Source organism: Lynx rufus, unplaced genomic scaffold (assembly GCF_022079265.1).
Source record: "Lynx rufus isolate CCGP_SWC_20201006 ecotype Redwood Valley unplaced genomic scaffold, mLynRuf1.p SCAF_1, whole genome shotgun sequence".
Taxonomy (NCBI): Eukaryota; Metazoa; Chordata; class Mammalia; order Carnivora; family Felidae; genus Lynx; species Lynx rufus.
In genome coordinates this window covers 177,414,077-177,426,282 of record NW_025814823.1, presented here as the reverse complement: position 1 = coordinate 177,426,282, position 12,206 = coordinate 177,414,077, and the positions used below count along the sequence as shown (strand labels likewise).

Here is a 12,206-nt window from a genome sequence, read left to right as displayed (position 1 = left end):
CGAGCCCCGCGTCAGGCTCTGTGCTGACAGCTCAGAGCCTGGATCCTGCTTTAGATTCTGTGTCTCCCTCTGTCTCTGCCCTCTCCCACTTGTGGTCTGTCTCTCTCTCAAAAATAAATAAACATTTAAAAAATAATAAAAGAAAATAAAATGATGCAGAAGGAACTTGGACCTCCTGACTATGAATCAGGACTCCCTGGTGGCCCCTCAGGAGGGACCTTGTTTGAATCGTAGCTCTGCTGACTTTCTGCTGGGCGCCTTCAGTCAGTCACTCAAACTCCAGGCCCCTGTTCCGTCATCTGTAAAATGTGCAGATAATGTCTACCACAGATAATGCCAACATGGTAACTAAGAGGTAAAACGTGCTAAGTTTGTTACTAACAAACTAAGTGGGAGCTGCTGGAGTGAGCATGAGAAAGAAGAGGCAAAATAGCCACATAAGGAAGCTTCCATCGGAGCCTCTGCTCTTGGGGCAGCGAGAGGGTTGAGAGTGTTAATGAAGAAATAGAAATCCTGACTCCAGAGAAACTGACTCAGAGAACACCTGACCAAAGAGCAAAGGCATACAAAAGAAGGTGGGCAGCCAGGTTCTAACATTACCTCCCTGCCCCACCTGAGTTCTCACAAGGGAAGGCAGGACAAGAGACAGGCTGATTCTTAAGAAGGCGGGCATTGGCACTGGCAATCTTAGGGAAAAACAGGAAAAACTCTGACCTAGAAGCCTCAACCTGGGAGAATGAATATCTGATCACATGGTTCAAAAGCCTGTGTGTGACCCAATCCTCTGGAAATCCTCGAATCCAGGTATTACAGGGACAAGGGGGGAGGGGAAGGAGGCAGGGACTGCCAGCCAGGAAACAATGAGAGCCTTCCGCACCCCTGCAGAACAAGGCTGGGGGTGGGGGGGGGGTGGTATTCGATATTCGGGACACTCAGCCCTCTGGACCATGACAGGCAAATAAGAAAAGCTTCTCAACCTCTGCGAAGTCTCACCTTTCAAACCTGAGCAGCACACAGCCGGCCAGGGCCAGAGGGCATCCATTCTAGATGGGGTATGGTGGATCTAGAATGTCAACCCAGAAGCCCAAACCGGAGATGATGGAAAGGAAACTCAGCCAGTGAGGTCTGACACTTAGGAGACAGGTTGCCTCCCAGGTGACTGTGAAAATGGAAGGTGGTGTCATCCTCCAAAAGCAACCATCCTCCCACCCCCTGCCTGAGCTTCCCCAGCCCACATGATGAGGACGAGTGTGTGTGTGTGTGTGTGTGTGTGTGTGTGTGTGTACACGTGTATGTGTATTCGTGCAGAAACACCACTAATGAAAAGGCAGCATTTCATCTCTGTGGTCCCTAGAGGGGGAAGTACCCCAGAGCATCCAAAACCACTTCCATTTGGCTTTGGAATGCTTGTGCTTTTTATAAGTATCAATGTGTCTGACATTCTAGAAGTGTTCTCCAAACTAATCATGAATTTACCCTGCAAAGGCCTGGCCCCAAGGGAGCTCCAGGGGGAGCTAAGCCTCTCCCTGGCAGCCCCAGGAAGCTTCCAGTCCAGTGGAAGCCTGGTAGAATCTTCACATGGGTCTAGTTAGAATCTCAGCTCTACCTTCGCACCTGAGTGAACCGGGGCAAGTACTTACCTGCCAAAAAACACTGTTTTGTCATTTACAAAATGGGGGGAATAGGGTCTCCCCATGGAAGGCTGTTAGGGGGCCTGAGCACCTCCAAAGTGCAGAAATGGTTCACAGCAGACAGCTGTGCCTCACACTCTCCCCGCCTCACCAGTCTCAGTGCTGTTGCCTCCAAAATGCATGCTGAACTGACCACTTCTTCCCTCTTCTTGGTCACTGCCCCAGCCCAAGCCTACAACCCAACTGTCCTGGACGGGGTCTCCCTGTCACCCTAAGTCCACCTTGCCCCTCTACAGCCCACACTCATACAGCAGCCAGAGCCATCTTTCAAAAGGGACATGAGAGCCAGTCACTCTCCAGCTGTTTCACTCTGGCTGTGCCTGGGACAGAATCAACACTCCTCCACCCTGGCCCACAGGCCCACGTGACCTCTGCCCTCACATTCCACACTCCAGCCCTATTGTCTCAGCTCCCTAAATAAGCCCAGCAGTCACTGCTTGGGCCTTAGCCTCGCAGGCCCCTCTGTGCTCCCCCAGCCACTCCACTCAGGTTGTTTCCCACACACAGAGAAGCCTCCGCCAGCCCAGGGCTTACTGTCCTATCACCCACTACTTCCCTCACGGTGTGTACCACTACTGCGGATTATCTTGTGTATCCTGTGTTGGCCCATTCGGTCCAAGTTCTACAATGGCAACAGCCTCAGCTATCTGGGTCACCACCATATACCCCACCCTGGTGGGTGGGTAACTACATGGGTAGGTGGACTGATGGATGGGTGGGTAGATGAGTGGAGGGATGGGTAAATGAGTAGATGGATGGGTAGATGAGTATATGGATGGGCAGGTGGGTAGACGGATGGAAAGGTGGGTGGGTAGGTGGGTGAGTAGATGGGTGAGTGAGTGGATGAATGGATAGGTGAGCAGATGGATGGATGGATAGATGGGTAGGTGGATGGGTGGGTGGGAGGATGGATGGATGGATGGTGGGCAGATGAGTGGGTGGATAGATAGGCAGATGGATGGGTAAGTGGATGGATAGGTGGTGGATGGTGGGTAGATAAGTGGTGGATGGATATGTGTGGGTGGGTGGATGGGTGGTGGGTAGATGAGTGGGTGAACAGGTAAATGTATGGGCAGGCGAGTGAATGAATGGATAGGTGGGTGGGCAGATGGATGGTTGAGTGGATTGGGAAGTACAGGAGCAAAACCAGTTTCCTTTTATGTCCTGATCCCTTACTTCAGAGCTGTACATAGCTCCCTAACCAAAGGAACCTACACCCTTCCCTCTCACCACACCCCCACTCTGTTACAGCCATCACTGGCCCTTCCCAGGCTTGCCTGAGAAATCGCATCTCCTCATCCTTCTTCTCATCCTCGCTGATGATCTTGGAGGTGGTGATGCTCACCTCTACGCCATCCACCACAAACTTGCGTGTCCTCTTGAGGGTTTTGTTGTGCAGCCTTGAGTCCTGGGCAGGGTAAAACCATTAGGTAAAGCTCAGGATCAGCTAGGAATCTGTGGGTGACACAGGAGTGTGGCGCAGAGCCTTCTTGGCCCCACAGCCTCGACGTCCAGATAGGACATAGCTGTCCATCATCCCCCTTTTGCCTCAAGCTTCTCAACTTGGGGTCCTGAGTGTTTGGGCTTACCACCCCCCACCCCGATCCCCCTGATCTTGGCCTTCGGATACTACTTGCTGGCCCCACACCTGGCTGCCAGCACACTCACATACAGGACATGGCACCAGAATGGTCAGGGTTCCAATCTTCCCTCTACCACCTACTGGCTCTGTGACTCTGAACAAGTCCCTTGTCCTCAACTTGTCAGAGGAAGAGAACAGCAGTACTTGCCTCGCCCAAGATGGTTACAAAGGTACAGTGAGAGAATGCGTGGGGGACACAGCACAGAGCCCAGCTCATGGCAATTGTGCAGTACGTTGGTATTTATAGCTCACAGTTATTACCGTAGACCACAATCTTTTACCCAAAGTGCCAAAATCCAAACAGCCTGGCAAACTGAAGTTCATAACTGTTTTGGAAGCCAAACCTGAGCTGACCTGAACTCCACAGGAGGCCACGCCCATCCGAGCCATGAAATTATTCATGACCTTTTCCTGTGAATAACCACACATTTCAGACGCAAGCACTCACAAAACGCTGCTGGGACTCCTGGAGGTGTCCTGATTCAACTGAGAGCCCGTGGGCCTGCAGCTGGAGTCATCATGGCATCTCCCCCTCTGACCTCCACTGGCTTCCAAGGGCTTTCTAGCCAGAAAAAGGAGGGCAGGCCAGGGTGGCACCCTGCCATAGGTCTCTGCACCCTCAAAGCGTGCACTGAACCCCCACTCCTGCTCAGCCAGGACCAGCGGACGGTCCTTACTCCCTGAGGGCTCGGCTCCCCCCACCCCCACCCCAAGGCTTCCACCTGTTCCCATCAGCCACACCTGACTCTCATCTTCCTACAGTCACATGTCCTAGGACCCAACCAAGACTAGCGGTGAGAAATGGGGAGCGGCTGGGAAGAAAGGTGGCCTGGGGCTGCGGCCCTCACCCTGAAACCCTGACCACAGGGCCTCCTGCCCCCGAGGTAACAAGCCCTTCATCTCACCAAGGTGTGCTGATGCAGCCCATGGACTTTTATCAGCACAGCCGCGTTCCCCGACTCACTGCCAGTCAGCCAGCAAAGGAATATTCTCAACACCCTTGAGAACAGGCAGGGGAGACCCTGCTCTGGCCTTTTTTTTTTAATTACCTTTTTTGTTGTTGTTTTTTCTTAGTGTTTGTTTTTTGGTTTTTGGTTTTTGTTTTGTTTTGTTTTGTTTTAACTAGAGAAGAGACAGGACATCTGTCTGAAGGAAGATGATGGGCCCTGATGCTATATGTGTGTAGAAGAGCCGTGTATGTCTGTGCCCGTCCTGGTGACGTGTTAGAACCATGCTATCTTTCTGGTCCTGAGGCTAATTGTTGGGCTGGCCAGCTGCTTTTCCTTCTTTCACTTCCTTTCATTTAGCAAATATTTTTGAGTCTCTACTGTGTGGTTTCCACCAAGTAAACAATGGGAGAAAAAAACCAAATGATACAGTATCTTCCCTAAAATCAGCCTTGCTTGGGGGAGATCCTCAGTGTGGCCTTAGTCAAGTGGCCAACAGTGAGTTCAAGAACACCCTGACATGTATCAGAGCAGGCAGGGGAGGGGTCAGCTCACCCTGGGGAGGTGGCCAGCCTTGCACTGGGAAAGCAGAACGGCATGTGGGGTTCAGAGCACAAAGTCCGTGGGTCTCACCAGCCCTCCACTTCCCACCTAAGCATCCGTTTGCTCATCTGTACACTGAGAAATGGAACCTCCGTTTTCTTTAAAGCGCTTCAAGGTGTTGGCCTCCATGCTGAGGCCTTAAGCACAGTGGGTGCTGCCATTCACGATGTTACCCACGTCCAGAAAGGCCACTGACCCCACAGAGCGCCTTGAGCCCACTGCCGATAACCGAATCTCCCAGTCAGCAGCTGCACCACACGGTGGACCCCAAAATAAGAGAACTTCATTCCTAGACTTCTCTCCCGAATTTCACCCGGGCCTTTAACCGAACCCAACTGAAATGGCTACACAAATCGAACCAACCGCCTGGCATGACTAAATCCCAGACTGAACCCAGATATTCTGGAGATTAAACTATGAGCTGGAGCTCAAAGATCTTTCAAGAAAAGCCATCGTCACAAACCACTTAAGATGGAAGGCAGCCACCAGCTAAACGCTTTCAAAAACCAAGCCCGGGCAGCAGCACAGCCCGCAGACTGCGGTACAAGAGGTGGCATTACCTTGACGGACAGGGAGCCTGTTTCTCTGTTTAGGGACAGGTCGGCTGAGAGGGAGGTGCTGTAGTCCACGCTCTGGTTGGTGGACAGGCTGCCACAGTCCGAGTCCCTCTTGGAAGGGCCCGGAGCTGCCTGGGTGGGGAGCTCCAGGCTGCCGTTGGCCAGCTTCTCGGCAACCAAGGTCTCCAGGGCGCTGCTGTTGGGACGGCTCTGGCTGGCTTTTTGGGACCTGTTGGCTGCTGGACTGAGGTCCCCGCCCTGGTCAGCGACTTGCTTCTCCCCAGAAACCTGAATTCTGGCATCCATGGACACTGGCCGGGACTTCCGGAGAGGTGCTGGCACTGCCAGGCCATTCTCGTCTCCAGGAGCCATGTCCGGGGGGCTGGCGCTTTGGGGGGATCTGTCCCCAGAGGGCTGGCTGGGCCCGTTCACGTTGTCCTGGGGCTGGCTGGGCGGCAGTGAGGTGAAAGATGATTCTTTGAGAAGCTTGTCGGTATTGAGACTCAGCTGACTCACCTCAGAAGAGTCTCGACTATGGTTCCCCAGAGGCTAGGGAAGAAAAAAAAAAAAAACAAGTCAAGGCCATGCGATGGCATGTCCCAGGCCGGAGTCCAAGATGCAGTAGGGCTGGAGAGGCAGACACCCACGAGGTCAAGTAGGCCAGGACCCAGGAAGCAGAGGAGGTATCCTTCTCCAGTGAGCCACAGTCCTCACCACTCCCTACCGGCCAACCAACAATAAAATTACTACTTATTGTGAGTTAGTTTGGTGCCCGCTTCTCCTCCTAGGACTGGAGGCAACTGTGGCCAGCTGGACAGCTGATGCCCTGTCTAAAGGTGCCAGTGGCTACTCTGCTGCAGCTAATTGTGACAATATAAGAAAAATGGCTCCCCTGTGGACAGACCTTCCAACTGTTTTAAAACAAGCTGGAATCCGGATTTTTACCTGACACCTTCTGACTTTCCGACGGCAACTAATTCCAGTTTTTTGTTTTTTGTTTTTTTAGCTGCGTAAAAACTAAACCCAAACTATCCAGGGGCTGGACTCAGCCTATCGGCCACTGAGTTTTTAAAGTTTTGTTTTGTTTTTTCTTTAGAGCTTTTTCTTTGGGGAGAGGGGTGGAAAGTACTGGAAATGTTGCTATTGTGAAATACAACACCCAGTTCTGTGAATAAAACATAAATGTCTGATGAATGAACAAAGTGAGCACCCACTTAGCCGCCTTCCACATCAGGAATGGAACACTGCCCACCAGAGAGACCCCCCCTTCCATGTCTGTCCCTCCCCTTAACATAATAGTTGTCCTGACATTGATCTCTAAGTGTTACAAGTGAGTTTGCTGGGTTTTAGATATTAATGGAATCACACCATTAGCACTCCCTTGGGTCCCATGGCCGCTGGTTTTTAACCTTGGATATGGAAGCTTCCGGAAGCAACTCTAATCCACCTCCTATTCAACACCCCTAGGGTGATGGTTCAGAAATTCAGATCTGATCCTATCATCCCCACACCAATGTCCTTGCCTGAAACCCTCATTAGCCGCACCGCCCTCATGACAAGGAGCAGCCTCCTACCTGCAGAGAACCCACCAACATAACTGCTTGCTGCTTCCCTCCCCAACCTCGCTGCCTGCTGCCACCTCCTGGAGCCAGGCCCCAGACCCACCACCTCCCTCTCCCACCATGGTTCTCCTACACCTGGCTGTGCCTCCTATCAGCTCAACCAGCCACTTCATTGCTCGGACCTCAGTCTTCCTATCTACTAAATGGAGCCCTGGTCCTCCTATCAGAGTTGCGGAGTGCCCAGCACGCAGCAAGGGCTCAGTAAAACGCTGTGGCTACTGTGCTGGTTCTGCTCGTCCTCCTCGGTCTTCCCTTCTTCACCCTAGTAAGGATTCACACCAGCCTCTGGCTCCTCCCAGGATCCCGTTAACCTCCAGACAGCACCGTACTGCCCGTTCCCTCTAGACAAGGCCAGCCCCTGCCTCACTCGGTCCACAACACCACCTGCACCTCAAGTTTCCCTCTTGGAAGAGGCCCTTCCCAAACAGCTTAGACCAGGGATGTAAAGCGGCAGCTCAGGACAGAATCCAGCCCACGGACATGTTTTGCTTGGCTCAGATGTTTTTAAATTTTTAAATTAGCTCTAATTTAAACTTAAATTCAGCCAAGTGCTGAAGCTGCAGATGGGTTGCAACTGTGCCAAGACATGGGTCCCCTGGGCACGTGAGAAGCCAAACAGGGTCTGTCTGGGGTACCCGGAGCCCCTCGGCTTGTTGCCTCCGGTCACGTGCAGCCTTTATCTGCATTTACCCCACAGTGTGCTAAAACATTTTCATTTTGTATGTGAGCCACAACAGGAAAAAGGCTGGGAAGTAATGACTCAGCTACCAACTTTTGAAAATTGGAAGGTCCCAAGTGAAAATCCAGATTACTGCTCTTTCCTGAAAACTTACAGAATCTGGCCAATACACTCTGCTGCCTCACCCCGGCCCGTGAGCCGACTCACGTAACCTGCGATACGGGAGCCTGTAGCCTCTAAGCCGTGGGAGAACAGGAATCCTTCCTGCACCCCAGCACGTTCCCTCTCATACCAGCCAAGGCCTGCTGGGATCCCATCCTTCCCCAGCGCCCATTCTTCCAGGCCTTACAGACGCGGCATCAACGGAGTCCTCCTCTTCCCCCTCCTCGCGGCCATCTTCGATCTCCTCCATCACTTCGGCCTTGGCCTCAGCCACCAGCTCCCGCAGAGCCTTGTTACTGGTGACACTGCTGACGAAGGGATGCTGAGGGGGTAAGACACACCTGGATTAGAACTACTTTGGGCTGGAGGGTACAGGAGGAGGAGGCAGAGGCGGAGGGGAGACGATCTCCCAGACAGAGAAGGCCAACGGCATCTCTGAGAGAAATGTGAACATACACTTGGTACAGGTGGGCCAGGGGCAGCTCACAAAGTCCTGTGGGTGGTGGGAGAGTGGCTCTGCCACTCACCGGTTATGTGACACTGGGCAAGTCACTTTCCCTCCCTGAGTTGCAGGCTCATCTCCAAAGTGGAGATAATAATGCCAAACCTACAGGGAGGTCGTAAGGATTAAACGAAATAATGTACAAGGAAGTGTTTTAGCCCAAACAGGCACCCCATGTATTTGCAAATTCTTAAGGCAAAGCTGTATATGTTCTATTCCTAGGCATTTACAGAAACATTGCATCTTTAAAAAAAGAAGGCTCTGGGCCCCTGGGTAGATCAGTCAGTTAAGCATCTGACTCTTGGTTTTGGCTCAGGTGATGATCTTATGGTTTGCAAATTCAAGCCCTGTGTCAGTGCAGAGCCTGCCTGAGATTCTCTCTCTCTCTCCCCCTGTCTCTTTCTGCCCCCTCTCTCTGGCTCACTCGAAGGAAGGAAGGAAGGAAGGAAGGAAGGAATAGAGAGAGAGAAAGAAAGAGAGAGAGGAAGGAAGGGGGAGGGAAGGAGGGAAGGAAGGAAGGAAGGAAGGAAGGAAGGGGAAAGAAAGAAGGTTCTTTCACACACCTTGCAAAACAGCAAAGTTTTCAAGGCCTCAGCAGATGTTACATCAGCACAAGCATCTCTCTGGTAGAAATCTGTCCTTGGGCACCCAACCCCCAGCACCAGGAGTGTGTATGGCGGCGGGGGGGGGGGGGGGGACAGTCATTAAATTGGAGTTTGCTCATTTGAAATGTAGAGGAAGGCTCCGATGACATCTGCCACCTTTACGGTCAGAAAATTTATCAGCGGAAGAACAGTGTCAACGAGATTGCAGGGAAGTATGTAAATGACGAAGAATAAATTTTCTAGCACCCTGTAAACACATTCACAACTGATAGGTCCATTACAAATCATTTTTATCTGCTTGTTCGTTTACAACAGTTCATTTGTGGAGGCTCACGAGGCACCACCCCATTCCACTTGGTCACCTAACTCTGCACATGTGAAAAGCACCAAACCTCACTCCTTTTAAAGAGCCCTACACCAGCCGGGCTTTCTCTAGTCCAAACTAGTAAAGAGTTTAAGTATTTCATCTCTTTCCTTTCTCTCCCATGCTCCCATTGACTATCTGATTCCTGCCACAGCCACATGCTGTGCCACGTGCTGAGATCTGAGATAAGGCTCAACAACAGGATAGGCAAGGTCCTTGCCCCTACGGGCTTGCAGCTGAGGGGGAGAGACAACAGACGCGTGGCCAACCCACAAACAGGATCACGTCAGATCAGGTAATGGGACAGCAAGAGGCTGGAACCGCGTGGGCCTGGGCTGGGCGGTGGAGGCTACTTAGTCTGCGGTCAGCGGGGCCTCCAAGAGGAGGTGATATTTGAGCTGAGACCTGAGGGAGGTGAAGGGGCTGGCCAGGGAAAGATCTGGGCACGGAGAATTCCAGGCAGGGGGAGCAGCAGAGCGCGAGGGCCCTGGGGCAGGACTGAGCTTGTGTGCTGGAGGCACGGCTAGAAGTCCGAGGAGGGGCCAGAGGAGGAAGGGCAGGGTGGTGCATGCAGGGTCCCCCCAGCCGTAGTGAGAAACTGAGACTTTCTTCTCGGAAGCTGCTGGAGGGCGCAGCAGAGCAGTGGTATTAACACTCACCCCTTAAAGGGAGCAGTCTGGCTGCTGTGTGGTTCCAAAAGGGCTTGAGTGTGGTTCCAAAAGGGCTTACTAATCATGCGAGGCAGGAGAGTGTAGTGGTTAGAGTACTGGCTTTACATTCTGCAGCCAGGGTGCCTCGGATGAAATCCTGCTTCCACCACCACCTTGGGCAAGTCGCTTAACCTAAGCCTCAGCGTGCTCATCTGTATACTGGGAATAACAGTATGGTTGTGCAAAGCATTACAGAAGTGCTCCAAGTATGGCAGCTATCATCCACATCGTTGTTATCGCCTCCAACACCATTTGCCGCCACCATCGCTGCCACTGTCACCACCACGACCACCGTCACCACCAGCAGCAGCATAGCTGGAGAAGCCTTCATGGCTCAGTTTGCACCCCCAGCCAACCCTATTCCCTCCTGCATCCCCACAGGGCACAGCTTTTGGGACGGAGGGTGAGAATCAGTTCCCGAAGGTTCCCGAGCCTCACACTGCACAACCTCACGCATGAATTTGAGCAGGAAGCCACAGGACACTTCCCTGCAGTTGCTGAAGCAGATGTGGCAGAGGCAAAGAATGCAGGCACAGGCTTCTGGAAATACCAGGTTTTCATCGGGGCACACTACATACTGACCAAATCAGTGGCTTTTCAGCATGGCCAGGAGTCTTTCTTGAGGCAGGACAATCTGCCCCACTGCCTCCCACGAGCACCCCAGGGTCCTTAGGAAGCAGAGGCGGAAGCCATGGGGAAGAAAGCCCTCTGACAGAGGTGCGGGTGAGCTGGGCAGTTGCCCTGGATGCCAACCCCGGAATCCCTAGGCAAGTGGGGCTGACAGGGCAGATCCTCCAGTGGCTGATTAGGCCCAGAACACTGCTGTGTAAACAGCCCTGGCAGAGAAAAAGCACAGACAACCTCCCGCACTGCCTCAGCTCGGCTACCTCCAGGGACGTGTCTAAAAAGGACAACACCCAAACCGTCGAGGCCCAGCAAAGAGACAGAGAAGCCCTGCAAGGAGGGCTGGGGCCTTCCCAGGCGGGAAGCACAGTGTGTGCCAGCATGGGGACAGGCCAGTCCGGGTAGACGGGTCACCGGAAAGGTGCTCAGGCACCCCTGCGGGAGGCCCACATCGGAGGGGAGCTCGGCCGTCTGCTCCTTGGGGAAGAGGCACAGCTGTTCAGTGGCATTTCTACAGGGTGCCCCACGATGCCACACAGCTGGCCAACCGGCACCTTCCCCCCTGGCCAGGAGCCCTCCCGCCACCTACACAGACATTCTTTCCAAGAGCAGGAGCCTAGCTTTCCTCTGTATACTGAGAAACCACCTGCCAGGGGTCCTACACGCTGAGGCTGGCTTTAGACAACACCAGATACCCCTTTCCAGGTTTCAGTTGTCAGCATCTGTTCAATTCACCCCCGGCTAACCTTTTCTCTCGTTCTTGTTCTCTTCGTTCCTTCCTTCTCTCCTTTGTTCATTCGGAGAGGAGGCTTACCAGAGTGGTCAAGAGAACAGGCTTCGGAAGGAGACAACCAGGATCAATATCCCAGCTCTGTCTTTTATAAGCTGTGTGACCTTGTGCCGGCTACCTAACCTCTCTGTGCTTCAGTTTTATCATCTGTTTGATGGAAATCTGAACAGTTCCTACTTCATAGGGTTGTCACAAGGATTAAATTGGTTAACATTTGCTAAACATTTAGAATAGTACCTGGCATGGACAAAGGGTTACACAACAGTTTGTTAAGTAAAAATAAGTAACTGTACTTAATGAATACTTGCTGAGGGCCCTCTATATATCAGACATTGTCCTGGATGCTTGGGACAGACCAGTGAACAAAACAGACTGCTGTCCTCCGAGAGCTGACATGCTGGTCAGGGAGATTAACAGTACACTTAATAAACAAGTAAGCCATGGAAAAAAATCAAAAGTAGGGCAGGGAAAGGAGAATTAGGAATATGTGGGGGGTGGGGTGGCAGGTTTGCAGTCTGAAATAGGATAGTTGGTGGAAGCCTCACTGAGAAGCCAGCATCTGAGACAATACCTTAAAAAGGAGAGTCATCCCTGAAAGTGTCAGGAAAACACATCACAGGCAGTGTGAAGAGCTGTGCAAAGGCCCTGAGGTAGTTGTATGCCTGGAGTGTCTGAAATACAGCAAGAAGGCCAGAGTGGATGGCAGTG

At 52.4% G+C, this 12,206-nt stretch overlaps 1 protein-coding gene across 1 annotated transcript in view; it reads right to left on the bottom strand.

The window, feature by feature from the left end:
- The window catches only part of STK10 (serine/threonine kinase 10), a 117,353-nt gene that overhangs the window by 25,689 nt on the left and 79,458 nt on the right, over positions 1 to 12,206 (bottom strand). The window contains exons 8-10 of the mRNA XM_047091174.1: positions 8,091 to 8,225; positions 5,444 to 5,989; positions 2,969 to 3,099 (exon numbers count right to left, since the gene is read on the bottom strand). Coding sequence (XP_046947130.1) covers positions 2,969 to 3,099; positions 5,444 to 5,989; positions 8,091 to 8,225 — 812 coding nt within the window. The remainder of the gene's footprint in view (positions 1 to 2,968; positions 3,100 to 5,443; positions 5,990 to 8,090; positions 8,226 to 12,206) is intronic.